Here is a 15,515-nt window from a genome sequence, read left to right as displayed (position 1 = left end):
TAGCTGGTGAGTGTCAGCCGACCCTGCGCCCTAGCTACCCTGGTGCTTTTCTGACCGGAAGAGGCTTGTGGCCCTATGTAGGACGAATTTCTCCCTCCCCAACCAAAGCAGTCTCAGGTCCTGCGTGATTGGACTGGAGCAGAAGCTGTGTTCCACTCACCAACAGTCTCAAAATCCTGTGGCGGGGGGTCGTGGGTAGCTGGCGCGTGTCAGCCGACCCTGTGCTCTAGCTACCCCGGTGCTGATCCGGCCGGATGAGCCCTGTGGCGTTACTCAGGCCGGTTTCTGCTTCCCTAACTAATGCAGTCTCAGGTCCCGCGCGCAATTGAATTGGAGCAGAAGCTGTGTTCCACTCACCAGAAGTCTTAAGATCCTGTGGTGGGTGTTGTGGGTAGCTGGCGAGTGTCAGCCGACCCTGCGCCCTAGCTACCCCGGTGCTTTTCTCTGCTGTCATGATTCTTTGCCATCTTGGTCACTTATCCCTCTGGAACTGTGGGACCAAATAACTCTTTCTTCTAAAAGTTGCTTTGGTCATTGTCTTACATCACCATTATAGAGAAGTAATGAATACAAACATAAATGAAATTATGAAAAATCCTAATTACTGTTAGGGATGACGGAAGGTGAATTTAATAAATGAAGACTGAGTGAAGTTTAATTTTTCCCTTTTTGGACTCCATAATATATGAAATTTAATATATAGAAAATGTGACTGGAAATAGAAGAAGGGGGGCTGTTCACAGGATTCTCAATTGTGTGTAACATAATCACTTGAAGATGGAAGCGCTCTCTTAGGACAATGTTATTTGTCATTTGGCAGACACTAAGAAATCAGTAATCCTTGAATAACTGCCATAGTCCAGCTATATTCCCTAGTTTAAAAAGATCAATTTTACAAAAGTGTGTTAAGATGAAATAGTTGCAAAATATTTATTCCCGATGGAAAAATTTCCCTTATAATACACATGCTTATGATGCTTATTTATAAAGCCAAATTTCCCCAAGGCTCTGAACATTGAAATAAATGTTAATCAGTCATCTTTTACATCTTTCTGAGGCTAAGAGACATGACTAGCTCTACCCCAGTTTAACTGTCCAACTCATATCCAGGGAATAAATAAATACCACCTGACTCAAATGGAAGTTTACATAAAACATTCCTCTTCAGTCTGGGGTTGGTAAAATACTTATTTAGCACGTGCAACACCCTGAGTACTGCAAAGAAAGGAAAAAGTCAACAAGCAGAGAAGTCCTCTTCACACATATATACCCCAGTAAAACAAATTAAATATTATATAAACGATGGGGAATACAATTCTAGAATAGGTATCAATGACGTGGTTGTTTTCCAGGATGGTTCTACCAACGTTTCCTCCCAGGGATTTTCTTTTTATCTGAGATGACTCTGCACAGGGGCTTCCTGTGAACTTCGTTCTCATGGAATCCTCTTCTGAGTGTAGAGAGAAGGAAGTTTGGTCTACATCACTCTCGCTGTCATGGTAGCAACCATCGAAGGCCATGGCTTGAACAGCATCAATAGTGTACATCCCAGATATCTGTCAAAAAGACTTTTCTTTAGTAAGGCACAAAGACGATTTTATAAAGAGGAACTATAGAAAAACGTAAGTCAGATATTAAACAGTTTCCATAAACGTTTAGCTTGTCTTTCTTGTTATAAAGAATTCTGGTTTTGCTTCTGGCACCTGACTTAAAAATAATTTTAATAAGAAGCAGAAAACATTGTCTTAGGGAGCCTGATTTATAAGGTGGTTTATATTTAATTCTATGAGTTATCTAGGCATCATACAATTAAATGTTAAACAAATATAATATCAATAATTTCTACTCTAGTCCTGAGCCCAAATAGGCACTCAACTAAGACATGTTTTGTCTAGAGACAGAGCTAACTGGGTTCTGGACTCTGGAATTAGGGAAAACCTCCTATTTCCTTTCTGGGCTTAGTTTAACACTAAGGAAAGTTTTAAAAAATTACTATTTGTAATGTTTTCTCTGTTTTTGGCCTTTGGTGGCTGGCTATGGTGTGTGTGTGTGTGTGTGTGTGTGTGTGTGTGTGTGTGTGTGTGTGCATATGTGATGATAGTGGGTTTGCTGTTTATACAGTGGGATTGGTGGTGGTGGTAGAAGAGGTCATGATGGTAGGAAACTTTAAAACTAAACTAATAAGAAGTGGTAAAGTCTTATCATCCTCTGTAAGGGAACACTCCATGAACAGAATACTGTAATTCTAAATAGATGCACATGAAGCACAGATGCATCAAATTGCATAAATTACTACTACTTGTTATAAAGCCTCAGATTAATCCTAGCTTCATAAAAGTGAAGAATTCCCATACATGACCATCACCAACAGATAGACCATTGAGATACAACAAAACCTGAAATTAAAAAAAAAAAAAAACTACAGAGAAACATTGGAGTGAGAAGAAACAGCAAATCAAACGAACCTAGCAAATATCTACAACTTTCCACCTAAAGAACATGCATTATTTTTTTGTAGCCCATGAAACTTTCTTCCAAATAGACCACATATGAAATCATAAAGCTAGTGTGTTAGTCAGAATTCTCCAGGAAAACAGAACTTAGAGAATAATTTTATCTATCTATCTATCTATCTATCTATCTATCTATCTATCTATCTATTTATTTATCTATCTACTATCCACATGCATATGTATAAATACACATATATACACAAATATATAAATTCCCTTCATATACATGTTTATGTATATGTACACATATATACATATATATGAAGGGAATTTATTAGAATGGCTATGATCCAGCTAATCCAACAATGCTGTCTACCCATAGATGGTTCAAGAAATCAGTAGTTGTTCAGCCCACAAAGCTGGATGTCTGAGCTGGTCTTCAGTATACATCAGATTCTCAAAGAAGTAGGCTTTCATGCCAGTGAACAAATGAACTCACTAGAGGTGTGAGAGCCAGCAGACACAAAGCAAACGTTTCCTTCCTTCATGTGTCTTTTCTATCGACTGCTGCCAGAATGTATGGCTCAGATTAAAGGTAGATCCTCCTGGCCTCAAAAGGTCTGGATTAAAAGTGGATCTTCTCACTTCAACTTATTTAATCAAGAAAAAAAGATCCCTCACAGCTGTACCCACAGATGCTTGGGTTTTAGTTAATTCCAGATGTAGTCAAATTGACAGCCAAAAATAGCTACCACTACAAATCTTGACTATATAGAAAATTTGAAAAATCCTTCATTCTATCTTATCACAGTGGAACAAAGTTAAATATCATCATCAAAAGAAAATACAGAAAACACATAAACTCAGAGAAATTATACAACATACTATTTATAAATGAGTCACTGAAGGAACTAATAAGGAACATTTAAAAGAAATTCTAGATTCAAATGAAAATGAACACAAAATATCCAAATCTATGGGATACAACGAAGGCAGTCCTGAGTAACATTTATATCCCTAAGTGCTGACATAAATGAATAGGATTTGAAAGAACTAACTTAATGATGTACCTTAAAGCCTTAAATTCAAGGAAAAAAATAAAATAAAAAACTAACAACAAGACAGAATTAAATAAAATATACTAATATGAAGAATCAATGACACAAAGAACTGATTTTCTGAAAAGATAAACAAGACTTACAAACACTTTGCCAAATCAAGCAAAAGAAGGAGAGAAGGCACAAATGAATAAAACTAAAGATGAAAGGAAGGCATCAGAGGACAAAATTTAGAAAATCATAAAGACACACATTAAAAATCTATATTCCAATAAAACAAAAAACTAGAAGAAAGGAATTGAAGATAGCATTAGAAGATGGAAAAGATACCCCACGCTCATGAGATATGGATATTATAATAATGGCCTCCAACTAAAGCCAATCTACAGATTCAAGGTGATGTTAATGTCTTTTTTTTTGTTTTGTTTTGTTTTGTTTTGTTTTGTTTGTTTGTTTTTTGGTTGTTTTTGGCTTTTGGTTCTTGGTTCTTGGTTTTTGGGTTTTGGGTTTTGGGTTTTGGTTTTTTGGGTTTTTTTTGGGGGGGGTTGGTTTTTGGTTTTTGGTTTTTGGTTTTGGTTTTGGTTTTTGGTGTTTGGTTTTTTCAAGACACGGTTTCTCTGTATAGCCCTGGCTATACAGGAACTCACTTTGTAGACCAGGCTGGCCTCGAACTCAGAAATCTGCCTGCCTCTACCTCCCAGTGTTAATGTCTTAGTTAGGGTTTTATTGCTGTGAAGAGACACTATAACCATAGCTACTCTTATAAAGGAAAACATTTACCTGGGTTTGGCTTACAGTTTCATATATTTAGTTCCTTATTCCCATAGTGGGAGACATGAAGATATGCAGGCAGACATAATTCTCAAGAAGGTACTGAAAGTTCTACATCTTGATCCACAGGCAGCAGTAGAGGCTATGTGCCACACTGGGCATGACTTGAGTGAGCACAGGAGACCTCAGAGCTCACCCCCACAGTGACACACTTCTTCCAACAAGGTCACACCTATTCCAACAAGACCACACATTCAAACATTCAAATGCATGATGCTATGGGAGCTATTCCTATTCAAACCACCACAATCAAATTAAGTTTCAAGGTCATTTCTCATAGACATAGAAGAAAAAAAAACCCTTAAGATTTATATAAAAGCACAAAAGATCAAACTGCCAAAACAATCCTGAACAAAATGAGTATTATAGGAAGTAACACCATATTTGATTTCAAGTTATACTATAGAGGCATAGTAATAAAAATACCATGCTTGTGGAACCAAAGATAACATAGATGAGTGGGATATAATAGAGAATCCAAATATAACTCCATAACTACAGCTGCCTGGCCTTTGACAAAGTTGTCAAAAAGTAGAGAAAAGCGTTTTTAAGAAACAGTACTGGGAAACCTTGGAACCAACATGTACAAGAATGAAACTACATCTGTATCTCCTACCCTACACAAAACAATTCCAAATGGATCAAGGACCTAAACTTAAGGCCTGATATTCTAGACATGTTTGTATATTCATTCTAGAATATACAAAGAAATAAAAACAAAGCAAAACCCTAAGAAAACACTGTTTTAGTTAGGGTTTCATTGCTGTGAAGAGATGTCTTAGCCAAGGCAGTTAATGAATCAGGACAAAATTTAATTGGGGCTGGCTTACAGTTTCAGAGATTTAGTCCTTTATCATCCTGACTGAAAGCATGGCAGTGTGCTTAAGCCTACAAGACCTTGAAGTCTACCTGGATAGTGACACAAGCCCTCCAACAAGGCCACACCTACTCCAACAAGACCACACCTTCTAGTAATGCCATTACTCGTGGGCCAAGCATCCAAACACAACAGTCTATGGTGTTGGGGTTGGGGGAGCAAACCTATTCAAACCACAACAAATTAATTAATTTAAACACTAATTAATCAAATAATCTAATTAAAAATGGCTATAATAGTAAAGAGAGTTCTACAAAAGAAGAAATATAAATGTTAAGGAGTCACTTCAAAAAGTGTCCAGCATCTTAACTATCACACAAAAAATATAGATTTAGATTATTTTACAATTTTGTTTCATCTTAGTTACAACGGCTATCATTGTAAATACAAATGTTGTGAAGAAAAAGGAGTTAATTATTTTACACTGTTGGTGGAAGTATAAGTGATTGAAGTCACTGTGGAAATCTATCTGGAGGTTTCTCAAGAAGTTAAAAAAAAAGTGTGTGGGGGGGAGTAGAATTACAATTACCATAGGAACCAGCTGTACTACTTCTAGGTATAACTCCAAAGGATGTTCTAGCAAACTGTAGAGATACCTGCCTATATACCTTTTCAGTTCAATAGATGGAACTGGGCCAGGCAACATAATCCAGACCCAAAAGTACAAGTGCTTCCCTTTCCCTTCCGTGTACAGATCTTAGTTTTACCTCTTTAGTTCTGTTTGTTTAAGTTGGAGTGCCTTGGGAAGCCAGGAGAAGGAAAGGGATGTTGTTAGGCTGGCTTGCTCTAAATGAAAGGGATAGCAAAAGCAAAAGGCAGAGGGGGAAACACTGGGCATGAAAGCAGGTTTAAGATGGGAGTCATGTAGTGAATGTCATGGTAAGATGGGAGGGCAGAGAAAATTAGCCTAATAAAGGATGTGTTTTAAAAAAAAAGCCATATGAAAGCGTACTACTTGTAACCCAAATGAAAAACAGAGACGACAGAAGAAGAAGTTATCATGCACAGACAGGCAATTGTCATAGACACAGTGGGTTGACTAAACACATTCCCAGTAACAGACTTGGGATACATTTATAGGAATTGTTCATGGAGATCCCTGAGGGCACTCAAACTACACAAGTTCTTGGCAGCCCTCTTGGTTCCTTACAGCAATTAGAGTGTAAGATCCTATTACTGAGCACACCACAACAGATATAAAGAAAATAAGCTGACACTGAGCTGAAAACTTCCTGGCTGTTGTTTAGCATTCAAAGTACTGAAATGTGCTCTGCAGGCTAGAGGGGGAGAAATGGTTCTACTCTCTTACCCAACCGTGAAACCTGCAAACCACAAAGCCAGTCTGATAGGAAAGATATAACCACCCGTACAATAGGGTAACTATTGGAGGTAACAAATCACCTTATGTTTGGTTTTAATGCTCATTCCACGGGAGGAAATCCATATGTGATATTGTAGTATGTTAACAACGCATTTCTGGAGAAGTGATGGGTTCAAGAGAGGGAATGTACTACTACTGTTTAACTAAATTAACACAGCATCAAACTGCCTTCTGAATACCTGTGTTTATACACACAGGCAAACGCTACTCTTAGCTCAATCAGACAATTCTCTTCTTGCAGTGAATCCAGATGTCTGGCTACTCAAGGTGCTAAGAGTAAGTGATGACTGAAGGCTCAGACATTAATATTATCTCCTAAAGCACTCAGGGGACACTGTAGAAGAGGGAATAGAAATGAGAGAAGAGCTGGGAGGGGTGGTGAATGCCTGAAAAACGCCACCCTCTGGATTCTGTAGAACAAATGCAATCATGAACGCTGACCTACTGTGGGTACTGTCACTGGGCTCACAGCAAACTGGCCCTGTTCATAACTAGTCATGGTTGAAAGAGGAACTCATGGGGAATCTACCCATTACAACTGAACTACTGATTATTAATAGATTCAGGAAAAGGGAAACTCCTTGTCTTTAGTTGTATATCCATTGCTGAGCCCATGAAGCTCCAAAAGATAGCTTCGTATAGACAGCCCTTGCTAAACTAAATGGGAGAAAACAAAATGAACAGATATGGGTGTCAAGAAAAGATTTGTAGAGGAGAGGGAGAAAGGAGAGATATGAGGGGGGTAGGGTGGGACTAAGAAGATAGGAGAGGGTCTGGGGTGAAAGTATTCGGTATGTATAATATCCATGAAGAAAATTGTCAAAGAACAAATTGAAGTAACAGTAAAAGATTCGGGGAAAGGCTGGAAGAAGCTGAGGAGGAGGGCAACCCTGTAGGAGGACCAACAGCTTCAACTAACCTGGGTCCCTGAGATCCCTCAGACACTGGGCCACCAACCAGGCAGCATATACCAGCTGATATGAGGCCCCCAACACATATACAGCAGAGGACTGCCTGGTTTGGACTCATAGAAGACACACCTAACCCTCAGGAGACTTAGGGCCCTAGGGAGTGGGGTGATCTCGTGGGGTAGGGTTGGAGGGATGGGGAACATCCTTGTGGAGATGGGAGGAGGAGGTATGGGATGTGGAACAGTTAGAGGTGGACTGGGAGGGGGTTAAAACTAGACTGTAAAAAAAGATTAAATAAAAATTAAAAATAAAATTAAAATAAGAAATAAAATAAAAGATCCATGTTGTATAAACATCGTGTGGAAAGCAAGAGCAGGAAGGTATATTTCAGAGTCTAAGTAATAGACAAGTGATCCCCATTTACTTCAGTGTCTGGTCCTTGCATTAGCCACTCACTCACTGCATTAGAAAAAAACTAAACAAGAAAATCTTTCCCTTTGTGCACATTTTCCCCCATTTGTCTTTCATGCTGTAGATTATTCAAATTTCCCCAGTGTTGGTATGGACCAGTGACTTTAGCATTGCCTAGAGCTTGTCAACTCTGTAGCCTCTCAGGTTCTACCTCAGTTCTGCAGAGTTAGGCTCGCACAAGAACACTGGTAATGTGCATGCACCCTGGTATCATCTGCAACTGAAAGCTCCTGGTGGTGTCACACCTGCATCCTCCTCAGGATGCACATTTGCATGCTAAGGCCTCGTGCAGTTAACCAGAAAAACAAAAGCGCATGGAACAAAACAAAGTCAGGTACTTTAGGGCTTTGACTCAAAGGATGTAAAAGGAGTGACTGAAATTATTATTCTCAGAGGCCTGAATTCTATGCATCACTTGTCAAATTATTCGATTTCATTAAAATCTTGCTTCTCCTCTAAAGCAGAGAAGGTTGTCTTTGCACAGCTTAAATGGGGGACCTGAGGTGAAGTCTCAGTGGATGATGATGAGATAAAGCTGTCCCCTGAGAGGCTCTGCCAGAGCCAGACCAATACAGATGGAGATGTACACAGCCAAACAGTGAACTGAGCATGGGTATCCCAATAGGGAAGTTAGGGCAATGACTGAAGGAAGTTTGGGCAAGGAGCTGAAGGGGTTTGCAACCTCATCGGAAGAACAACAATATCAACTAACCAGACCCTCCAAAGCTCCCAGAGACTAGACCACCAACCAAAGGGTACACAGGGGGTACCCATGGCTCCAGCTGGATATGTAGCAGAGGACGGCCTTATCTGTCATCACTGGGAGATGAAGCTCTTGGTCCTGTGGATGCTTGATGTCCCAAGAAAGGGGAACGCTAGGACAGTGAGGCAGGAGTGGGGGGGGCACCCTCATAGAGGCAGGTGGAGTGAGGAGGGGATTAGGGGGCTTGTGGAGGGAAAACTGGGAAGGGGATAACATTTGAAATGTAAATAAATAAAATAACCCATAAGAAATGAAAAAGAAAAAAATTAAAATCTCAAACAATGTTGAGTATGCACAAATAGTTATATGACAATCTGCAAACCTTAGGGCTGGTGACATAGCTCAGCAGTTAAAAACATTGACTGCTCTTGCACAGGACCTGGCTTCTGTTTCCAGTACCCACATGGTAGATTACACTGGAGTCTGAACCTCATTTCCAAGGGATTTAATGCCCTCTTCTGGTCTCTGTGGACATTGCACACATGTGGTACATGCTTCAGAACATACAGATATTCCTTTAAAAGAAAAGTCCTTAAAACAAATGTCTAAGCTCCCCGCCCCCCCGCACCCCCATATAACTGATCAATTTTACAGTGCAGAAGGTACCTCACTGCAAGGATATTATGGAGAGAAGAACCCCTCATTTCATTCTAGTATTCTTCTAAGTGACAAAGAAAGAAAAAAAGACCATATCATTGTTGGTTGAGAGCAGAGCCTTTAACAGTCATAGACACAAAAGCTAATTCTGAGCCCTTTAGCTCTGTGACTTTGGCAGCACTTTTCTTTTCCTTTGTAAAATGAAGGCGAGAAAACACAGACAGACCTCTTGGGGTTAGCATGAAAATCAAATCACCAAAATATTTTAGGTGTTGGCACAATGCCATTAGCAAATGAACGCTCAAAACTTTCTAGCTATCACCACCACTACCATCATGACCATCACCACCACCATCAACAATTAGAAAAGAGGTAGTTTGTACAACACCTTCTTCTCTGAATGGTGCAGAGTCAGGGATCCAATCCATACTGAGAAAAATCCTTTATGCACAAGAGCCCTCAGGGAGAGTGAATGAGGATGCTGAGGAAAGCAGCTAGCATCCAGCTAAGATTAAAGTTCCCCATTACAGTCTCACAATCCTGCTGACTTGACCCTGGCCAAGGCATTTGAATTTAATGCAAGACTTTGATAAACTTTAAGAAGCTTGCTAAAGAAGTTAGTCTTTGCCCTGGGATGTTTACTGCTAATTGTCGTTTTTGACAGAATTGAGAATCACTTGCCAGATGGGCCCCTGGGTCTATCAGTAGGTAGCTCTCTTAATTGTGTTGTTTGAGGTGGGAAGCCAGTCCCACTGTGGGTGGCACCATTCCTTGGCTAGGAGCCTACACTGTATAAGCAAGAAAGAGGCAGCAGCTTGCATTGATTGTTCTCTGCTTCCTGGTGGTGGTTGGAATATGAACAGACCCTTCAATCTCTTGCTGCCTTGACTTCCCCCACGGTGATGGATGGTGTCCCTGCCAAACTAAACCCTCTTCCCTGGAAGTTGGTTTTGTCAGGGTGTTTTATCACAGCAACAGGAAAAGACACCAAGCCCAGCACTTTTGGAAAGGAGTTGACATTCAATGCGAAGCTGTACCTTTCCCCTCCTATTGAGTTGTTTCCACTCCTCCACTGTGGTGAGGTAATTCACTGCTGCATACTCAATGACGGACAGAAACACAAAGAGGGAGCTGACCCACATGTACACATCCACCGCCTTGACATAGGACACCTGGGGCATGGAGGCACTCACACCGGTGACGACTGTGGACATGGTGAGCACCGTCGTGATCCCTGCAGTTCAAGAAGAACGAATGACAAACTCAGCCCACAGCATTCCAATTCCTGGATCATCACCATGTTTCTCTTAAGAACAAGATCAATTTACTGTCTCCAAGATGGAGTGAATGTTTGCATGCTAGTTCTGGACATCGGAAGGATGTCATTGGATTTCCTTCTCCATCTCCGTGTCTTGCTGTTGCCCACGGCTCACATCTTACATCCATCTATCTAAACACCCCAAATCTAACACGTTTGAAGCCTCTCCTTCAATGGACAACTTCTGATCATCCTCGTAAGGTAAACACGTGGCCAAAATAAAGAGTTCTTGGAAAGAAATGACAAGCCCATTTTCAGTAACCATCTCTAAATGATTTAATAACTCTTGTTTGTAAAAAGTTGAGCCTTTAATCCCAGCACTCGGGAGGCAGAGGCAGGCAGATTTCTGAGTTCGAGGCCAGCCTGGTCTACAAAGTGAGTTCTGAGTTCCAGGACAGCCAAGGCTACACAGAGAAACCCTGTCTCGGAAAGCAAAAAAAAAAAAAAAAAAAAAAAAAAAAAAGTTGAGCTGGGCGGTGGTGGCGCGCGCCTTTAATCCCAGCACTTGCGAAGCTAGAGGCAGGCAGATTTCTGAGTTCAAGGCCAGGCTGGTCTACAGAGTGAGTTCCAGGACAGCCAGGGCTACACAGAGAAACCCTGTCTCAAAAAATTCAAAGAGAGAGGGGGAAAAAAAAAGAAGTTGACTTTATCTACCTTTACTCTTTCATGCAGCAAAGGGGCTTCATCTTTGTCTTGGTTATTATTAAGTAGTAGTGAAGACTACTATTACCCACATTTTTTTTTCATCAAGAATTCTAAAGAGCCATCATTATTCTCTTTGAACTGCCATATATGAAACTACGCTTCAACTCAGTCAGTGTATAGTGAACTAGTGTTGGAGGCTGTGTCTAAGCAACTGGTGAATGCCAGTCATCACTTGCCGTTTCTCTCCTCCCCTCCTCTGTCACTATTCCTTTCCCTTCCTTCCCCTTCTCTGGAATTTAGAAGCCCTCCTCTTCATCCTCCTTTCCCTCTCCCTCTCCCTCCCCTCTTCCTCTTCCCCCTGCCACATACGTGTGTGTGTGTGTATACACACACATGCATGTACATCTTTCTCTTCTATCTTTTCTCTCTTTGTTCTCCTGTATGAGCACTCTAGGTGAAGAGTTGGGAGTTCCAACTCCAGAAGACGATGGGCAGGGAAAACTGACTCAGATTTTCATGAAACACCTACAGCTACGAGAGCTATTTGATCTCTACACTAATTTCTCAGAAGAATGTTGCTAGAGTGCTGTCTGGAGAGAAGGAACAGTACTGTAAATATTTGAAATGCACGCCGGCTGTGCTGCTTTTATTTGTTAACTTCACACCAGGGAAGTACAAATGAAATTCTCAGTGAGTTTATGAATTGTGGGGAGTCTCCAACAGCAGGAAGAGGACTGTGATTTACTCTTAACTGAGAGATACTTTCACCAAGAGGCCTTTATCTTCTCTACAGGATTGTGTGAAGTGCTCCTGCAAGGGAGCCCTGTGTCAAATACAATAGCAATTCTACAGAGCCACTCAATCTCAAATGAAGTTTTCATTTGTATAGCAAAGCACATTACAGCCCAGTAGCTTGATAGTTACCACAGTGGTGGGGGTGGGGAGTCCAGAATCTCATCTCAACACTGATTTGACTTATAAACTCTATTCTAGCTCTTAACATTAAGCAAAGGAACTGTCTCATTCAATTTCAGGTCTCCAGGCAATAACAATAAAAATAAATAAATAAATAAATAAATAAATACAAAGAACAGCAAATAGCCTGTATACAGCTATATACTGTTTTCATGTTTGGCTCCAAAACACACAGTATATAGCTGAGTGATTGGCCCACATTTTGTCAGAAACATGATCCAGATTTCTTCCTAAACCTGTGATTTTTATTGCATAACTACTGTCTCTCATTTTAGACCTAGAAGGCAATACCCTTTGTTTATACCCTTATCAATCACATATTGTTGGTCTCTAAGGCAAGATGCTACAAAGTACTATGAGGGTATGTTAAAAGTTTAGAAGGTACGTTGTACTTTCAACGTGCCAGAGGTTTTAATCCATCCTTCTAGGAACTGAGGGAACCCCGAACTCACATTCCTATAGAGTACCTTCAATCAGTAGTTAATTTTTTAAAAATATCTTTCCTTCATTTTATACGTCACTGAACATAGAACTTTCATGTTTTTCAATAGATAGTAATTTAGACTTAGTGGTTAAAATAATGGCTTAGAAAAGTTATAAGTGTAGACGAATTATGAGTTTACACCAGAACCACTGACTATTTGGATTAGTGAAAATGAACCACAGTATCTATGTTTGCCAGGGAGGAATTAAGTATCAATCATGTTCGCTTAAAAGGACGTTTAGCCCAACCAATTTACCAGTTCTTTCTTTATTTTAATCACCAGCAGTACATATTTTCATTGCATAAAATCAGCAATAATACTAATGAGAAAATTAATGAGAGAGTGGGGAGGAGGAATTGTTGGATGGAGGAGTAAATGATGAGATAACTGGCATAAATTCTTAGAGCACTAAAAGTAGAAACTGGGACGATTAGAGCCACATTAAACATACCTATTATGTCCTGAGCCATCCCTTGGAAACACATTAATCTTGACAAATGGTATTCCTTGCAGATTCATTAAACTGAACACCCCAATAAAGAGGGTTTGAATCACATGAACTGACCATTTAGTCAAGGAAAGGTCATATATTGCGTTAGAAAATTACATTGCCACCTACTGATATCAGTATGCATAGTTAGAAAGATGTTATGAGAAAATATTTAGCCAGGCCATTTGACTCAGCTCCCCTGAGCCCTCACAGTTTCACCGTATTAACTTTTAAGCACATGCGTGGGTGAATTAAGGGCAGTCTGGGGAGGATTCATTGTGTCTACATTTTATTGGCCATCTTTGGCCAGGTATGATGGATCAGTAGTTCATGAACCATGAAGACAGCAGTAGGCTCATAGATATCACTTGTTGGAACTTTGTTAACCCTTCAGTGAAGTGCTATAAATAGTTTTCCTGAGGGTGGTGGTGCTCTTCATTTGCCTTCAAGTAAGAAGGCATTTTTTCCTATAAGAACGTTTTCTTATAGGCATAGCTAGGATAATACGGAGCACACAAGGAAAAGACATGAACTATATATCACCACTCAGTGGCCAGAAGCAGCAATTTCTATTCATAGGAATACCAGAGTCCAGTGATTGTCATTAGAGACTGGTAATTTCTGTGCTGATTGCATGAATTTCTTTTGCATGTGTGCACAAATGCAAAATCATTTTCTATGGTGGAATGTGAAGTTTATGCAGTATTTTTACAAACCAAACAACAAAAGTTATTCTGAGGAACACCATCACTTATAGGAGTCAAGCAAGAAGTAGGCGTCAACTCGATCATCCATTGGTTTATTATTTGTGGTACTGCTAATCAAACACAGGGCTTTGCACATTCACTGTAAGCTGTCAACCATTTCCTACCCTCCTTCTTTTCAGTGAAATGCCATTTCTCCGTGAAAGAACAAGGCAAAACAATCATCCCAATTGGAATCGTATTTGGTACTGCTTTTCTTAAACCTGGGCGACTCACTCTATCACATCAAGTGAAAGAACAAGGCTGTTGATTGCTAATCATGGGACTCTCACTTTCAAGTCTGCCCTACAATGCTGCTAGACTTGCATATGTCACTGTGAACCTCCTATTCCTCAATTTTTATGAGGAATTAATGGCAATATCATTTTTTTCTGATGTTATACAATAAATGGCAGGAATCTTTGAGAGATCTGGAGGTTACTCTGGAAGCCAATGCTTTTCAAGTATCTAAGCCTGTGGGTGAAAGATCTGTTCACAGTACAAAACAGACCAGTGGTTTCTCATCTAGCAGGCAGTATCAGATTCTACACTATAACTAACCTTCTAGAAATAATCACATCCTGAGCTATTTAATGAGACCATACGTCTCACTACTTTCAGTGAAAATTTATTACAAACTCTGTAGAAACCCATAGGATCTCTTGTCTGAATATAACACCTAAAATTCTAAAGTACTGGAAGAAAATATAGGGACACAACTTCAAAACATTGGTACAGGTGATACATTTTTGGATGACATTCCCAAAGCATAGGGGAAAAGTAGGTAAGTTAAACTAAGAAGTTCTGCACAGTAAAAGAAATGAACATAATGACTAGACTATCTATAATGACAAAGGCATTATAACCAAAGTACATAGTGTACACTAAAAACTTAACAAAATAAGTAAGCTAATTATTAGTGAGCAGAGAATACGAGTCCATACTTCTCAAATGAAGAAATTCATTTTTGTACACATTGTGAAGAAATGTTCAAATTCTTCGTACACATTAGAAATTCAAGTCCAACTACAATGAGTTGTCATTTTATCCTAGTTAAAATGGCCAACAAGGATGTGCATGTGTGTGCTCACACACACATACACACCAAGAGAGACAGACGGAGAGACAGAGAGATAGAGACAGACAGAGACACACATTCACATACACAAAGACACTAACAGGTTTATGGAAAAACAGTATGGAAGCTCCTCAAGATGCTAAAAATAGATTTATTATATGATCTAGCTACCCCACATCTGGATATATGTCAGAAAGAAATGATATTAACATATCAGTGAGAAAACTGCACATGGATGTTAATTAATATATTATTCAAAATAACTAAAGATCTGCAATGCTCAGTCTAAGTCCTTATCAATAGAAACATGGACAAGGGCTACATTTATCTGTAGGTGTAAGGATTTACATTTACCTGTAGGTATAAGAATTTAGTTAGAAGTTATACTGGTTGAAGTTTCTTTTTGTGGTACAACCCCTATCCCTAACTCTCAGGAATC

At 39.7% G+C, this 15,515-nt stretch overlaps 1 protein-coding gene across 1 annotated transcript in view; it reads right to left on the bottom strand.

Annotated features, from left to right (window-relative positions):
• Positions 1-462: 462 nt before the first annotated feature.
• Positions 463-15,515, bottom strand: part of Gabrr3 (gamma-aminobutyric acid type A receptor subunit rho3) — a 36,943-nt gene continuing 21,890 nt past the window's right edge. The window contains exons 7-8 of the mRNA XM_085832122.1: positions 10,380-10,576; positions 463-1,556 (exon numbers count right to left, since the gene is read on the bottom strand). Of these exons, the coding sequence (XP_085688248.1) occupies positions 1,257-1,556; positions 10,380-10,576 (497 nt within the window). The 3' untranslated portion in view covers positions 463-1,256. The remainder of the gene's footprint in view (positions 1,557-10,379; positions 10,577-15,515) is intronic.

Source organism: Mus caroli, unplaced genomic scaffold, assembly GCF_978045245.1.
Source record: "Mus caroli unplaced genomic scaffold, Mus_caroli_1 scaffold_17, whole genome shotgun sequence".
NCBI lineage: Eukaryota > Metazoa > Chordata > Mammalia > Rodentia > Muridae > Mus > Mus caroli.
Note: the sequence above shows the minus strand (reverse complement) of the source record. Positions and strands in the feature narration are given on the sequence as shown.